Source organism: Megachile rotundata, chromosome 3 (genome assembly GCF_050947335.1).
Source record: "Megachile rotundata isolate GNS110a chromosome 3, iyMegRotu1, whole genome shotgun sequence".
NCBI classification, from domain to species: Eukaryota; Metazoa; Arthropoda; class Insecta; order Hymenoptera; family Megachilidae; genus Megachile; species Megachile rotundata.
This window is the reverse complement of record NC_134985.1, coordinates 7,383,693-7,401,405: the sequence shown is the minus strand read 5'-3', so window position 1 is coordinate 7,401,405 and position 17,713 is coordinate 7,383,693. Positions and strand designations below refer to the sequence as shown.

The window sequence follows — 17,713 nt, the reverse complement described above, 5'->3', positions numbered from 1 at the left end:
GGCAATCGGCCATTTTACATAAAGAATATTATCGAAGGGATTGTATAGTCCTTATACTTTAAGCTTCAATGTGAGGCCTATTTTATAGTACTTCTTTGTCATCAAATCTGTTTTCGAAGTCGGTCATTACAATAACCATATAGAATGTCGTATTTCGTCAAATTTAAATGAAATTGTTTCTCGATTTGCAGGCAAGCACCGAAAGTCGGGTGTCGGAAGAACAGGGTAGCAGCACGACCTCGCCCTCGGAGGGCAGGCACGCCGACGGGACATCCGGCTCGTCCGTCCTCGTGATGGGCAGCACGGATTCGGCGGGCAGCGCCCACAGTGGCGGCCCTTCCTGTGGCCTGGTCAGCTCCCTTTTCCCGAGCAGTTGTCGCGGACGAGCAGAGGCCTTTGCCAGGCGTCTCCATCGGCGATTGACGTCCCTCGGCGGCGAGGATGCTTCCCAGCGGAACGAAGACTCCACGAAACCCAAGGAGACATCCTGGTTACGTTCATCCTCGAACGCGAAGACGATGGTCAACAACGCTTCGTCCAATCACGTTTTGCAACATCAGCCTCGTCACAATCCGAACACGGACCTGTCTTACGACTTCGATTTGGACTTCGAAGACGGTCTTAGTTCGCCAGCCGAGGAAGCCACGGCGGCGGAAGTGGCGGACGTGTTTGTCAATCCTGAAGTACTGAAAAATCATCATGACCTGCGTCGAAGTTCACCGAACGGTTCGAAAGCCACGTTTTCCAGCTTGGATTCAGAGTCTGGTTACGTGTACGCGTCACCTCTAATGGAAAGGTCTCTGGACAGTGACTCGTCAGATATTTTCTTCGATCCGGAGTCATCGGACGTGGAGAAACCGAAGAACGAGGTGTTCTTCGACCCCATAACCACTTCCGACAGCGAAATGACTACCTCGAATCTTTCCAACGGCTGCGAGCCGACGAAGATGAAGAACATGCACCGCAGAGCGCTGGAAACGAAGGCGGAACGTTTCGAGGACACGTCGGAATCGAGTTCTTCGATGCTAAGAAACAGTTTCAGTAACGAGGAATTACAGAGTAACGATCTGATGTGTAATTCGAAAGACTCGAACGAGAGGAGCTCCTTGGAAACCACCTCGCTCAGCCACGAATCGCTCTGGAGCACTTTCGACGAAAGCACCATGTCCCTGCAGGACGAAAGTCCCTCCAGAATTAGCCCCGGCTTAAACGCCCTTCCGAATCGACTTCCCAAGTCACATTCCGATTCTGAGATACCTGTCCACGGACCTAGGCTAGTGATTTCACTCGAATTGGATAGGAATGGTGAGAAAATCGAGCAGACGGTCGACGAGGTTGATTTCGTTAACGGGATCTCAGAGAATGGGAAGCTGGAGAATATCAAGAACGTAAGAAATCTGGAAGTAAAAGAAGAGTCTCCTGAATCCTCCGACAACTCGAACGAAGAAGATCTTCCTTACGACGAAGAGACACCGAAAACGACGGTGCCACAATCGAACGATGTCCATAGTTTGAAAGTGGAAGAAATTGTTACCAACGAGCCGGAGGATGGTTCAACGTATAGCAGTATGATCAGTATTCCTGGTGCTCTCACTTTGGAGTGTCCTACAGGAGAAAGAATAACAGAAGTAACGATGAAGAACGAGGTACAATTACAAATTGAGAACGGGTCCGTGCTGAACAGCAACGACGAGGACAAAATGTGTCTGTTGCTAAAGAAGCTGGCTACCGATTCAACTGTCAAAGATGACACTCAGGAGCCTACTCAAGAACCTCAGGAGGACAGTATCGAAGAAGAGGAAGAAGAAGTTAGGCCACAAAAGATTAGACGGTCCTCGTCCTTGAAAACAGGGAAGACGCCACCAGGAACGCCTGGAAGGAAAAAGATCGTCAGATTCGCGGACGTTCTCGGTTTAGACCTTGCCGACGTGCGAACGTTCCTCGACGAGATTCCGAAGATCCCCAACTCAGCCTACAGTGATCTAATTTACGACGACATCTTCCAGAAGGATACCAGTCCGGTAAACAGCATCCCAAATACATGGGGAGATAGGTACATAGAAAGCAGACGAGGGTCCGGCTGCGCGGTACCTTCTCGTAAACTGGACAGAACGTTGGTGCCTTTGTTCCAACAACCTGGTGGTTTGCCTAATTTCCTGGATCTCGTACGCGAACGCAGAGTCTGTCTGGAGAACGTGCTCGTTCAAGATCCTATCTCGCTGTGCATCCAAGGCACGGTGCGCGTGATAAATTTGGACTTCCACAAATCGGTGCATATCAGATACACGTTGAACTCTTGGAAAAACTTTAGCGATCTGCAAGCAACCTACGTACCGAACTCGTGCGACGGTTTCAGCGACAAATTCTCGTTTGTTCTGTATTGTCACACGCTGTCAGTTGGGCAGAGACTGGAGTTTGCGGTTCGATTTCAATGCAAAGGTGAACAGTACTGGGATAACAATGCCGGGGCCAATTACTGCTTCCAATGTTTGCCAGCGTCCTCTGCTATCGGTTACATACCGATCACAGCACAGGCGAATCAACAGCATGACTGGTCGCCGATGTTCTACTGATGGACGTGCTGGCCGTTGATGTTTGCGCGGGTTGCTATGTGGAGACAGTGATGTTTCACGGAGGCAAGGAGTCTAAAGTGGATCCGAATAAGGCTAACAAGCGACAGACAGAAAGAGAGGGAGAAAGAGAGAGGGAGAGGAAGTCTACGGATGAATAAACGTTCCTAAAGTGTACCTACTGTACATAACTGTTCTAAGGAGCTGTTGAAGGAACGAGAGGTCGGATCGAAAAGCAGGGATCGCACTGGCGTCAATTATTCTTTCCTGCCATCTCTCGAGGAGCCTTTAAGTGGACTGGAAGAACTTGACGCACCTGTTAGACTGATATTTTTTACACGTTAGTTGTTCCTTGTTTACGCTGAAATATACAGGGTGTCCTAAAAATTACTCTGGGTTCTCTATGACAAAGCAAAACGGAAAGTCTTATATCAGTTTGCGGTCTCTTCCAGACGCAAGTCAAAATAACTGATTTTGGATAGATGTCTTTCCACACACAGACACTGTCACTCTTACCTCTTTTAATAAACATTAATGTACATTTCTGATCGTTGATTACTTGCGTATGTGTACATCTACATATATACATTTGTTAGCGTAGGTACACGTGTCTGGTCGTCTAAAATTTAACATCTCAGAAGTTAAAAGATCACAAACTTATAAAAGATTTTTCAGTTCGCTTTTTTGGGTTATGGCCGGTTTTGGAACATTCTGTATGTCACAAATAAACGTCTCGAGTGAGCTGCACACAGCTGGCTGAAGAACAAAAGACAAACCCAGGCGCTTAACCTGATCTTCGAAAGGAAAATGGAGTACGGCTTCTGGTATTTAAAGCGTCTTTGGACTGATTGAGGAGAATCATTCGGGGAAGAGCATGGAGAGTATTTTCACGTTCCTAGAAAGTACCTAATTATACAGACTTCACAACTGAGCCTAATACGTCTGGTAAGACTTATTAATGGTACAAGAAATCTTGAGATGGTCGACAGCGAACGACTCTGTCATTCTGACAGTGTTACGATTATGAAATATATAGGAGAAATTGTTCGATGGAATGAAACGTCTTAAGAAAGTTATGATACTGCTTTTCGAGAGTGCACAATTGAAGGCTCCGTTTATCTCTTTGTTTTGTTAATTTTAACGATATCTTACTTCTAATTTTAACAATATCTTGTACAAATACTCCTGAAGTAACTCAATAAGGTTGAAACGACTAGTAAAGTTGAAGCGATATCTTTGTTCATCGAAAACATATCCGTTCAGCAAACTCTGCAACGACCAATCTAATCTTCGTCAAAGTTTTATCTCTTTTTTTATAGCATGTTTTCATCCTAGTAGAAAATAGACTTGGTTTCAAAGTTTCTTCTTCGATCAAACTGTTCGATTTGTGCCAATTTGATCCAGTGCCATTACAATTCACAAAATCGCTTCGAAACACACATATATGCGTACAGTTTTTTTTTAATTGTGATAATTTATAAATGTGGGATATCGTACTGCCTTTTGGCGTGTTTTATTTTCTTATTATGTTATTTGTAAAATTTTAATTTCTTACCGAAGATTTGCTACAAATCACGGGAATAAGGCCTGATTACTCGCAAACGTCGTTACTGCGTGTAACGATGATTGCGACTTATTCTATACAAATATACTCGATGTACAAAAATGGGGCGCCAAAAATGCGACGAAAGAGTAATATAATCAGACATTTATGTACATAGAATTTACGTTTTATTTTTATTTCAATGTTGACTAGCTTTATAAGATAATTCGATTCAAAGATTTATTTTTCGTTGAAATCGTGCGCGCCCAAAAACACGAGCGTACATTTTTTAAATAATTTAATTAGGAGAATCATGTTTCGTTCATTTTTGCGAAGCCCCATCAACGACCAGAATGAATAACGAACTAAAGTGTGCGAGAAAGAATAATATATCATCGTCAACGTAACTCGACGTAGACATTTTTACTGTCTCGAGTTCAGCGTGTATAGACTGATTGCGAGTCAAAATGAAAAAACAGCTTCGTGCGAGATCACCTTCTATAGAAACTGCAATTATCGAATTAATCGAGTTGCTACGTGACGTTTGTAACCCTTAGCTGTTAGTTTTAGGTGTCTAAAGTCGAACGTCAGACCACGTTAACGACGAACCAATAGCGACGTTTTGCACTCGAATCGAGAATCGTAAAATTGCGGCGTAGTGCTCGAAATCACAAGATACGATAATACTTCATCGCACCATTATTTTGATAACGTTAAGCGTTTGTTTTTTAACCCTGATTACCACCAGTCTCGTGTGGCTCGGTGGTATTGGCGCTGATTATTGCAATATAACGTTATAATACAGAAACGAACGACGATATTAAAGATTATTAATATATTGTTAAAGCGACGTTTATAGATATATCCAGATATTTTGTAACAGTTTTGCGGTACAGAGATGTGTATATGGATACGTAAATTGTATATACGCGGCGTCAGTATTGGTGAGTGTGTTCAGACCAGTCATTTTTGTCCATTTTGTCTTTATTGTACAATTTCTGTTCTTATATTTTACAACGATGTAACCATATTTTTATTTTATTATACAACTCTTTTCTAATTTTATATCGAATAAGTATGGCGTTTTAACCGTTCTGTTATATTGTACTATTTTAATATTTTATTCGAGGGTAAACTTATACGCGAGTGCTTGAAATGTAACTTTTTAAAGGGTCTCTGTTTTAATGTATTTTTTCATTATTTTATTCTGTTTGGACACAACCACCAGTAGTGAGGCCACCGATATTTACATACATATTTACTCAGTACACAATGAAAGCCTTTTCTAGTTATTCTATGTACATATACGTATCGAAATGAAGTCGACTTCTATTCTGGTTAACGAGAGAATATTCTTTCACACGTTAAGAGCAATTATTAAGGTTTATAAAGAACAGTTATATCACTGACAACACAAATTCTAATATTTTAATTGTTACGAAAGCTCGAGCCTGATGGAGACGTTTCGGTGATTCTTCTCAAAAAATTATTTTGGTATGAATATTTTTTATTATGAAAAATATTAGTGGTGTAAATAACGAATCAATCTATTTTTGATGTTTTAATTAATGCAGCTGATTATTTGTAGAAAATGTGTATATAAAAAATTATAGCAACATAGTGTTGCTTCTTGAAATTAAAAAGTAATTGCAAAATTAGGAAGTGTAAATTGAAAAATTAGGAAAAGTTGTAATTACGAAATAAGGGAAATCAAGGAATAAAACAAGTTTTATTCATGAATAAATGTTTTTGTAATTCTCCTGTAACATATGATATTTAGGTTAACAAAAGTTTAAAGAAAAAGTTTAAATATTCAAAAATATATAAACTGAAAGCAATAATAAAACAGAAAGTGAATAAGCAAAAATAAGCAAAAATGTAGAAAATTTACAAAAATTAACGACAACATTTTATTTTCATTCTGAGAAACAGTAAATAATTTTCTTGTTTATTTTGTAAAAATAAATTTTTCAGTAGAATTACCGAAACAATCTCTGTACGAACAATTTCTACAAACTAATAACTTCTGAAACAGAATTAACATATTAACGATTGTTAACCCCTAATTCCTATACCATTTATGCAGCACAAAGTATCATCGCGAAAGAAATATTCTATTAAACAAATTGTAAATTCTATATAACAAATTTTATATCGTTTGCAGAAATTCTGTTTCAGAGTTATTTTCGGACAAATTCATATAACAGTTACTACTATGGATAATGTCAAATTATTGCAAAAGATGATTGAATTGTGCAGAAAGCTCTAATTAGAGTCTCGAAATAGTCTATAGCGTCATTTTTCAATCCACCGAAATTTAATTTGTGAGGAGTTGTACCTTGTAAAATTAATATGTGAAGAATGGTACTTGTTGAAATTAATTTTTAAAAAATGTCAATTTTTACATTATTTGTCAAAAATAGAAGTTAATTTGTATAAGTTGCTACTTTGCAAAGTTAATGTGTAAAGATTGATAATTTATAAAATTCATTTGTGAACAATGGTACTTTGTGTAGTTAATTTGTAGAAAATGGTACTTTATAAAATTAATTTATGAATAATGGTACTCTGTGTAGCTAATTTGTAGAAAATGGTACTTTATAAAATTAATTTGTGAAATATGGTATTTTATAAAATTAATTTATGAATAATGGTACTCTGTGTAGCTAATTTGTAGAAAATTAATTTGTACTTTGTAAAATTGATTTTTAAAATATATTTTACCTAAAAAATACTAATTGCACAAATAATAAATTTTGATTCAGTTCATATATTGTACATTACCATATTTATCCACTCTTCACATTTTTTACATATTATCAAACAACAAATATTGAAAGAATATTTACTTTCCAAATTCCTAAAATTACTATTTTACTTTTAAAATCACTATCAATAAAATTAGTAAGAAGAGTTCTCTAATTGTACTTTAATATTAACATATGTGTTATACATGTATAAGTATTTGTTTCGTGTAGCCAAAATATGTGTCCCATAAAAATGCATCAAATTTTACAATTTAATAAAACAAAATATTACCTAAAATTTATTATTCAATTTGTGTCTCAGTAAAAATATACCATTATTTACAAATTGATTTCGACAAAAAATGGCGGCAATACATATTTCGTGGTTCTAATTAGAGGATGTCTGTAGGCGAACTATTTTTGTTAATCTTCGTGTTATTGTCACCTCGTGAGTAAGATTCTCTTTGCCGGTGTGGTGTTTCACGTAAAATGTATCGTCTCGTGCTGCGAAATCGGGTTTAATGGTAACTACGACATTCGAGAGACTCTTGCGTCATCGAGGAACCAAAACACGCGCGAAAAAACACGTGGATCCTCGAACGTAGAAACATTTTGACACCGTGCCATTTTTCTAAGCTTGATTCGTTATTGAGCGTCGGTGGGGTTTTTGAAATTTTTATTTTTATACCGATCAGACGGTTCTTTTTTTAAACGCCGATGAGACAGCTCGATTGGACAGCAGTGTATTTGTAGATACTGTGAAACTTTTGAGAGAAATACACCTATCTCCATTTATGCTCAAAGTTCCTCAGAAAAATATAAATAAGAAAAATCGTGTCATCATGTAAATCGAAAGTCTGTTACTAAACCATACATCTAGTTAAATATTAGTCTTAAAATATATTAAATATTATATATTTAATTTAATTGAATATTAGTCTTGTTCTAATGAGAAAAATATTCAAAATTTATTTGCTATATCATAACAAAAAGAAAGAAAAAATGGAAAATATGATAGTTTTATTCTTGCATTGGTATTCATTCTAAACGTTTACGTTCACTGGTTATTTTAACACTAGGTTTATGAGCGTCTGCAGTTGCTTTTAAGTTAAAAATAAAGTACAGCGATAAATATATAAGGAATGAAACATAAATTAATTTAAACAATATACAATCTAAATTATTCTTTAACATAATAAAAATAAGCATCCATTTCAACAAAAAGCGTTTTAATAATATCTGTAATTTGTAACAAGGAATTAAAGATGCGCCATTTTGAGACGTTCCGTAAATCCAGTGTTAAACTCATTATTTTAAAAACGATGCAAAAGTAAAATCGTATAAATCGGTGAATTTGAATTTGGAAAAATATTTTTAGAAATATCTTAACTCAAAATTGTATACGAGTGTTACCTAATTTAAACGTTTTATGTAATTTTTAAATTATCCATTACATTAAAAGTTATTGTATATTGGAGTCGCTATTTGAATTTCAGTTATCAATAATAGTGTAATAATGGTAATGAACAAACGAATGAACTATGCTAATGTAATAATGATTTAATAGATACAGTTTATTATGAGGATGTAAATTGAATATATTTTTACATGAACTTAATTCATTATTTAAACTTAATTCTCTAAATAATAGTTAGTAGTTTTTAGTTACTTTTAGGTTAGTTTTAGGTGATATATACATTGGTAAGCATTGTAGATGTTCATAGGAAAAAATGGAAATTTAGGGGACAAGAATCAAATTATTAGGAATTTTTATTGGTAATTTATTTACCAAACTTTCAAATCTCTTTAAAGATTAAAAACTAGTTCAAAATTTAGTGATATTTAAATTTCGAACTGTCGAAATTTCGGTTCGGTAAAATTTAAGAATTTGAAAGTTTGAACATTTGGAAATGTGGAAATTTAAGAATTTGTGAATTTGAAAGCTTGAACATTTGGGAATTTGAAAATTTAAGTATTTGCAACGTTAAAAGCTTGTGAATTTGAAAATTTTCGAAATTGAAAGCTTAAGAATTTGGAAATTTGGAAATTTAAGAATTTTTGAATTTCAAAGCCGGAGAATTTGCAAATTTGCAAATTTGAGAATTTTTTAAATTGGAAACATGAGAATTTGGAAATTTGAAAGTTTAAGAATTTTTTAAATTAAAAGCTTGAAAATTTGGAAATTTGAAATTTTTAGAATTTCCCAAATTGGAAGCTTGAGAATTTGGAAATTTAAAAATTAAAAAATTTGTGAATATGAAAGCTTAAACATTTGGAAATTTGAAAATTTAAGAATTTTCCAAATTGGAAGTTTGAACATTTGGAAATTTGAAAATTTAAGAATTTGCAAATGTGAAAGCTTTAGAATTAGAGAATTTGAATGTTTAGCAATTTAGACATCGGCAAATTTTGTTTAATTCCATTTATAAAAACCATAAGTTGCTCGTTCAGTTTAACCTCACCTTCGACAGCTCTAAAGTGTAGACCTAGTTATAATAGAATCTCCGTATCTTCGAGTGATAGATTTCAAACGCTAATTTAACATTTTGGAATATTTACAACATTATTTTAAAACTGTATATTATTTGTCCCTTATTCATTCCGCTTTTCTCATAATTTTATCAGGTAATGTGACTGTGTTGATCTATAACAGAGCTATATGTATACTATATAATATTTATTCTACCAATCTGTTCTTTATTTATGCACAGTTCAATATGTTTCTTTTAACAATAGCTAACTTTCATATAAAATATTCTATTATATAATGGATGATTTAAGAGTTACCTAAAATAGTTAAGTGATTAATTCAAATAAATTGATTTTTATGAAAATTCATATCATAAGTCGACAAATAATTCAAAATTGCGAATTTGTACTGTTTCTTTTATTCTTCTGTATTTATTCGAATTAATTCAAATTTAGCTTTGCGGTTTTGTCAAATTTTCTCATCATCTTCGTAGAGTTACATCGAACCGAGCATTACAAAAGTATATTTAAGTTTAAAGAATTAATGAAGTATCTATAACAAACTGTAAATGAGTTTAAATGTGCATCTAAAAGCTTCGTTATTTTTACTTATCAAGATTTTTTAATTATTGATACAGTACTCCAAAATACTCTACGAGCAAATGTCTCAAATATTTATAATACTGGAAATTTAACACTAAACCTACCAACGTATGCACACTTATTTTGAAATTAAATACAAAATCAAAAAATAAATAAATTATTGTACTCATTTATTCTCTGTCCTCATAAAAATTAACATGGATTTGAAGAAAACTACCTTAACAAATTTCGTACCTCAAAATAAGAAACTTATAATAAATAATTTGGTAGGCTCAGTGTTAACATTAAGTTAACATTAATATTAATTAAGCTTAATTAACACTGAGCCTACCAAATTATTTATTATTAGTTTCTTACTTTAAGGTACGAAATTTGCTAAGGTAGTTTTTTTTTTAATGTTAATCAAGCTTAATGTTAATCTTAATCAAGCTTAATGTTAATTAAGCTTGTACATGAGGGAGTAAAATTATTACCGCTCTTTTCTTTTAAAAGAAAGTGTTTCTACGTTCGTGGAAAGGAAAATTATAACTCGAGGATTTAGAATCAGACAACATAAACTCCAAAAACATAATATTACAGGGGAGAGAACTATGTCCAGTTAGTTTTTTGACTCTCCACAAATGTTGCAAAATCAAAACGTTATCTTCAAAAATATTTAAATTATTTATTTTTGCATAACATTTTTGTAGTTGATACTTACGACTTCTATGATCGTAAATCTTTACATCGTAAGTCTTTAACATAAAATAGTGAGTTAAAGTTATCTGACTCTAAATCCTCATAAAACAGCATAGTTTTATATGTCATGTACACGTAAGCATACGTTGCACCTCTAGTCCATAGAGCCGTGAGCTTTCGTCCAATTACCGAGCCTTTTGCAGTTTTTAAATAAAAAATTTCATGAACAAAGTGAAATCGATGTTATTGAAGTGTTAAAAAGCGCGAAAGACTGCAAGTTTGTGTATATGCGTGCGTGTGGGTATGTGTACGTTTGGAAAAGAAAAATTGAGAGAGAACGAATGAAAGGGCGTTGAAATATCGATAAATCTCTTCGCCCAATTTGTAACAGTTATTTTTATTTTATAATCTTTGTTCCTTTCCTTTTCTGTCGGGAGAGAAGGAACGTATTCGCTTGTTTTTCTTTTTTTTTGTTTTCGTTTAATTTCGGCTGTGAAACGAATTAATAACAATTAGCAATGAACAGCCTTCGAATTAGAAATTATCTCTGCAAATTAATATCGTTGTTTGCTGTTGTCTGTTTATTTCTTTGATGTTCTTGACGCTGGAACAACCAGTGACGAATGACTTTTCTTTTTACTTTCATTTGTCATTGCCTTTCTTTTCGGTATATCTTTAGATTTATTAACTGAAGTTTTCGTTGAACTGTTTAAAACGTTGAAATGTAATAAGACAAAAAATACTTTTGTGTAAAATAAAGGATTTTAATAATATTGAATAGACATATAGGGTAAACTACCATGATTGACAACATAACCTAAAATTCAGTGTCAAAGAATCGATTTAATAAATAGGGACTTTGTGTTTTTTATTGAGAAATTGATTTATGAAATATATGATTTGTAAAAATTGATTTATAGATATAACAAGACAGAATAAAATGGTTATTTTGTTTAAAGATCTTACAACAATAAAATCTTATAAAATTTATAACTTAAGGATTTTATCAAATTTACAGTTTAAAGATTACATAAAATAATTTGAAGATTTTATAAAACTTATAAAATACAGTAAAATAGTTAATCGTTAATAGACTTCATACGTTGTACCATTACTTAGCTTATAATTTTGTATTAATTTGACAAAGTATGTAATTTTTCACAAACAACAGAATGCAATCCAGTTTCTTTTTATTTAACATTAAATAAATGCATATGTATTTAGCAAGAAAATATTCAACGTACAATTCTTATCAATTACTTCTAAAATTAGGTATGCCAAAATTCATACAGTGTCATAATCAACATTGTTTACCCTGTTTGAAATAAATTGAGACCAGATAAAAAGTAACAAGATTTATCAATTTGCAAAAGTATAAACATATTTTATACAGAACATTAAAATTAGTCTCAAAAATGAATTGTCATATATCATTACTTCTTAATTTTTTTTAATTGTCAACGTTTAGAAAAAAATCACATGAATAATTTTCATTATAATCATACGTAAAGAAAGGAATGGTTGTTCCAGTGTAAATCCTACTCGTAGAAATCTTAAGAGTCAATTCTGATGACTGAATACACATAGTACTATTTTTGAAGACTTTTAGGGCCTCTAACAGAAAATTAATAAGCTTCAGCGATCTTTATTTATCTTATGGTCAGGAGAAACAAGAACAGTAGATATTTGGTTTCCAAAAATGTATAAAAAGTGCGACTTCGTTTTGAAACCAAGAAGCAGTATTTTGTCATAATTTCTTTTTCAAAATATTCTTTGTATAATCCTCAATGCGGCGAAGAATGCATCTTTAAAAAAATGGGAAATGGAAAAATTTTTTCTATAAAAACTTGCATGTTTCTTTCTAGTGTTTTAAGGATAACATTGCAAAATTCGACTCTGTACTTTTTTTGTATTACTATCGCCTTAATTTAAATTAATATTGCTCCAAATTACTTGAATTACAAAGTCGTACATATACATTTTCGGAAACTAAACCTCTACTATCCTTGTCTCTCCTAACCTAACCTAACCTAACCAAAACAACATAAGATGAACAAAGAACGCCGCAGTTTCTTAATTTCCCGCCAGAGATCTCACCTTAAAAAATGATACTGTTGTGAGTATTCAACCATCACAGTTAACTCTTGAGCTCGTCCACTCCTTTTACTAGATTTCACATAATCTTTTAAATCACTATTCCTTTATCCTACTTCTTTTCTCACATTTCCGTTAAAAAGTAAAAAATTCACAACTGTAAACCAGCTGCAAAGGTTGTTCTACTTGATAACAATATTTCTGCTACGTTTTACAACATTTTAAATTGATTTTATTCATTACTGATCTGCCGTTGTTAAGGGAGCTCGAAAGCGCGGATCTATGGTTTCATAATCAATGATCGAATTTGAGGCAAGACTGAGCGAAAAGTCTCAACAGAAAGTGCTTAGTTTTTTTATGCACAGAATGAATAATTCAATCTTACGAGTCATTTAAATCGGTGGTCTACAGAAGCTTAAAATAAATGATATGAAATGTGAAGAACACTGACACTTATTCAAAATTAAATCTAATAATTATTATTAAAACACTTATTAATTATAGTGACAAAATTAAATTATTGATGCAGTGTAATTTTGATGGAGATCGAACGATAAAATTAGGTGAAATTGCGATTCTTCAGAAATGTAATTTCGAATCGACTTCTCGAGATAAATTGGAAAAGTTTACTAGTTTTAGGTTATTTTCAAGAGATATGAGATAAAAATTGGATTGAATTTCATCAGAAGTTGAAATATGAATTGAACTGTACAAAATATTATTTAGTCTTTTTATGTGTATTGATAAGATTTGGGGATTCGTATTTAACAGAAATAATGAAAATTTGGTATTTGGAAATTTGGAACTTTGGTGATTTAGAAATTTTGGAAGTTTGAGGGCTTGGAAATTTAGAGATTTGAGGATTTGAAGTTTTGGAAATTTGCTAAGTTGTAAATTGAAGAATTCAGGGAATTTTTACTTGGAGAAATTGAACGTTTGGGAGTTTGGAAATTTGGAAAGATAAAAATTGGAAAATTTAGAGAGTTTTGAATTTGTAAATTTGGAAGATAGGTAATTAGGAAATTTGGAAGATAGATGACTAGGAAATTTGGAAATTTAGAAGATAGGTGATTTGAAAATTTGGAAACTTGGAAATTTGGAAATTTGCTAATTTGGTAACTTGGTAACTTGATAACTTGGTAATTTCTTAACTTGAAAGCTTAAAAATTTGTTAATTTGATAATTTGACAATTCAGAAATGAAAATTTAAAAATTTCATGAATTCAAAAATAGGAGTAAAAAAATTTGAAAATTTCATAATTTTAAAATTTGTTCATTTGGCGATGTAACAATTGATAATTTTGTAATTGGGTGATATAATAATTGGTACTTTGGCTCTGCACGAGAACTTACAAACTGGGAAATTAAGAGAACTGAATATTTGAAAATTTTGCATTTAAGTACATTTGAAAATTTGAAAAGTTAAGAGTTTTGTGATTGTCGAGATTTGGGGATTTGGAAACTTGCAAATTAAAAATTAGAAAATTGTGAAAGTTAAGAATTTGCGAATTTGGTCATTTTTGTTCCTAAATATCTGGTAATCTGATAATTAGATAATTGGTAATATGGTACTGTAGAAAATTTAAATTAGGAGCTGTGAAATTTCTGGAATTAAAGAAATTCTGGAACTTTGGAAATTTAAAAACTTGCTGAATTTGCAGTATTGATAATTTAATGATTTCGAAATTTGGTAATTTAATAATTAGTAACTTATTACTACGTGTGATCTGAAGAATTGAGTGTCTGGAAATTTGAAGAAACTTAGCATTGTAGAAATTTGTAAATTAAAAAATTTAAGAATGTATTAATTGTAGAATTTGAAAATTTCAAGATTCAACAAATTTGTAAATTTTGCTGTTTTAATTAATAAAATATTTTAACTAATATAATACACGATTAAATACGTTCGAAAAAACTCTCCAGCAAAAGTGCCGTGTCACTCTCCCGTTTCTTATTCGTCGGTATTTCCAATTACGCTGCATCTTGCTAATTAAAATAATAACACGAATTGAAAATATTTTTATATTTCGTTTATTCGATAATAACCCAGCCTGATTTCAGATTGCTAAAATCAAGCGGAAAGTGTCACTGATAGATACGGTACTCGGCTTTTGCGAATGTTGTGCAATAATTACGTTTCTGAAAGCACGTATTTTATTTGCACAGAACTGTCGAACAAGTGTAAAAATAACTTCTGGTTGTCCTTCGATATGATCGAACATCTGCCACGTTTTTTTTCATTTCGAATATTTGCGACAGGTCAGTGATATTGCTTATCAAACATATCGTTTAATCGAGAACTCTTATGTATATATTTGTATACATTTCTTATGTAACCATTCACAGTAGATTTGAATATTTTAACGCAGCAATTACTTTTAATACCGTTTGACGTTTTACATTATTCAAAGACATAATTGTTATACAACTATGGTTTTATGCAGTGATACTACTCGGTTTAGTAATAATTGAACAGAATAATTTGTCAACGCAATTTTCCATAAATTTCCACGATTAACTTTATTCACTCAATGTTTCAATCAATATAGAAACCGATGTTTAATTTAATTTCGATGCTCCTCTAATTTTAATTAATCAGGTAGAGTGCTAAAAACCATTTTGTTTGTATCATCATTCTTCCCATTTCTTCTTTTCTTTCCCTTTTAATAATGTGTTCAACACGAAGTTAAAGTGCGTTCTGAAATATCTTCACAAAATTAAGCAGCGATGCTTGAGACTGATAAAATCGGATTACCATGTATATATTTTATTAGCGAAAAGAATGAGAACATGTTATTAAGATCCATGTAATCCTGTAGCGTAGAGCTCGATTACTTCCCTTTTCTCTTCCTTTATCTCCGTTAAGCATCGATCGTTGATGAGAATTTATTTTTAATCGAATTTTGTTTGTTTAGATGTTTCTTTATAGTTAGGTATAATTTCGTGTTTATTGTTACACGAAAGGCGTGGGTGACAGCGTTTGAAGATTCTGCTAGAAATATATTGCAACTAAGGAGCGAAGGATGATGAAGGAATGAAGTATCTATACGTATGAGTAAACGTATATAATATATATGTAACACATGTTCTATATGTTATTAAGACAATAAATGGAAGACCGATTGATAGTTACTTTCCTTGTCCTTTTTCTTCTCGTACTTTTTTCATTTTAATATCGAAAATTTATTTCTAAATTTTAGTTAAAGTGAAGTGGGGTAAGTGCAGACTGATTTTTGTAAAGTTGGTATTTAATCGTAAGTATTTTCAGTCTGCTACGTAAATACTTAACGCTGTCGATATCGAACGCTTTGCACAATTACTACTATTTAATTAATATTAACTAAGACCTTAATTTTCCTTCTACATTTTGATTTTGATAGGAAATTGTTCAAAATGTCAACTACTCTGCACTTTCTCCGAAAATGGGGTAAGAGCGTAACTTGAAGTTAAATACTTTGAAACTTTATTTCATGTGCAATGGGGCAAGAGCTGAATTATTAACAAATCTGCTATAAAATGTTTTTACTGCATTATGCAAGTACTCTATACTGCAAACAAGTACTCTTAGCGAAATATATATTAGTATTGCATAAAAGGTATTTCATGCATAATATATATATATGTGGAACTTAGCAATATGTACTACATTAAAATTAAATACGACATTTTAGATATTAGTTACACTACTTGCTACAAACGAACTAAACCGGGAAACTGTCGAGTGCACAATGTTACCACCATTATCTCTATCGAAAGGATATAAATGTGTCATCAAAAATTTATAAACACTAAAACATATCGAAGAACTCTCTGAAGTGGTTCTGTACTATAGAGATAAAATAAAGAAGAACTTAAGATACTTTTAAGAGTCGAGACTGTCCCATTAGATTTTGTATTTCTGGGTAAAAATTTTATTTCTGCATATTCATTATATATTTTGTATATGAAACTTAATTGTATTATGATATGATACTTCAAAAAAAGATGACAATAATAGTTAGAATTTGTATAAATGTTCAAAATTCCCTTCGGACAAAGGTAAACTATGTCTCATGAGAACAAGGTATAGGGATACTTTTGAGCGATAGTGTAGATATGATATGATATGTATAATAGGAATTTAGAAACGGCGATTGGAAATTGAGAGATTTTGTAAGTTGGAATTTGGAAATTTTGAAACTAGTGATTTGGACATGTACAAATCGTGAAATATGAGAACTTGAAGACTTGGAAACTTGAAAATTCAGAAATTTTCGAAATGGCGATTTATATATGTACAAATCGCAAGTTTGAATATTTTGCAGGTTTGAAAAATTTAGAAAGTTGAAAATTTAAAAAATTTAGAATTTGAATGTCTGACATTATACAATTTTGAAAATTTCTAAATATCTAATATAAGGTATATGAAATATTCTATGTTCTATGACATATGTAAAGAGTCTATTTGATAAAGCAAAATCAAATTAAATTATATAGAAATTTTACTACTATATTAGGTAATAATTTTATTAATAATTATGGAAACATTCATTGTGAGTCAAGGTACCTATTGATCCTAAATGGTGATAAATTTGCGGTAATTACATGGTCAAAAATGATACAACTACATAATATTTATATTCTTCCATTAATTTGAAAATTATTCGCTATATAACACAGATAATATATGAAACTTGTTTCACATTCTCATCAAACACCATAATTATTTCCATTTATGTTGCAAACTAAGCATCGTCCCTCAGAATGTAAAAGTTATCAAAGATTTGCGCATTTACGTACGAGTTTCTAATTAAAAATAGATGGCTACATTAAAGTATACTAGAAACGTAAAAATTAATATGCAATAGCGCCTGTTTAATTCATACTTCGAAAACTTTGTTCAGTGTGATGAAACTAATTAAGGAATAGCTAATACTCCGGAAATTAATGGCGCAATTGCCACAAATGCTACAGCTGCTTTAAATGTAGCATACTTTCTACAACTGTTACTATACTGTTTACTATAATTG

General features: G+C 32.1%; 1 protein-coding gene across 10 annotated transcripts in view; it reads left to right on the top strand.

Annotated features, from left to right (window-relative positions):
• Gbs-76A (Glycogen binding subunit 76A) overlaps nucleotides 1-15,836 on the top strand; it is a 226,150-nt gene extending 210,314 nt beyond the window's left edge. For 8 of the 10 annotated variants that reach the window (XM_076530052.1, XM_076530049.1, XM_076530048.1 and 5 more), the window contains one exon: nucleotides 192-15,836. In XM_076530052.1, the coding sequence (XP_076386167.1) occupies nucleotides 294-2,573 (2,280 nt within the window). In that variant the 5' untranslated portion in view covers nucleotides 192-293 and the 3' untranslated portion in view covers nucleotides 2,574-15,836. The remainder of the gene's footprint in view (nucleotides 1-191) is intronic. The other 2 variants (XR_013037703.1, XR_013037704.1) reach the window with 1 other exon arrangement.
• Nucleotides 15,837-17,713: the final 1,877 nt, after the last annotated feature.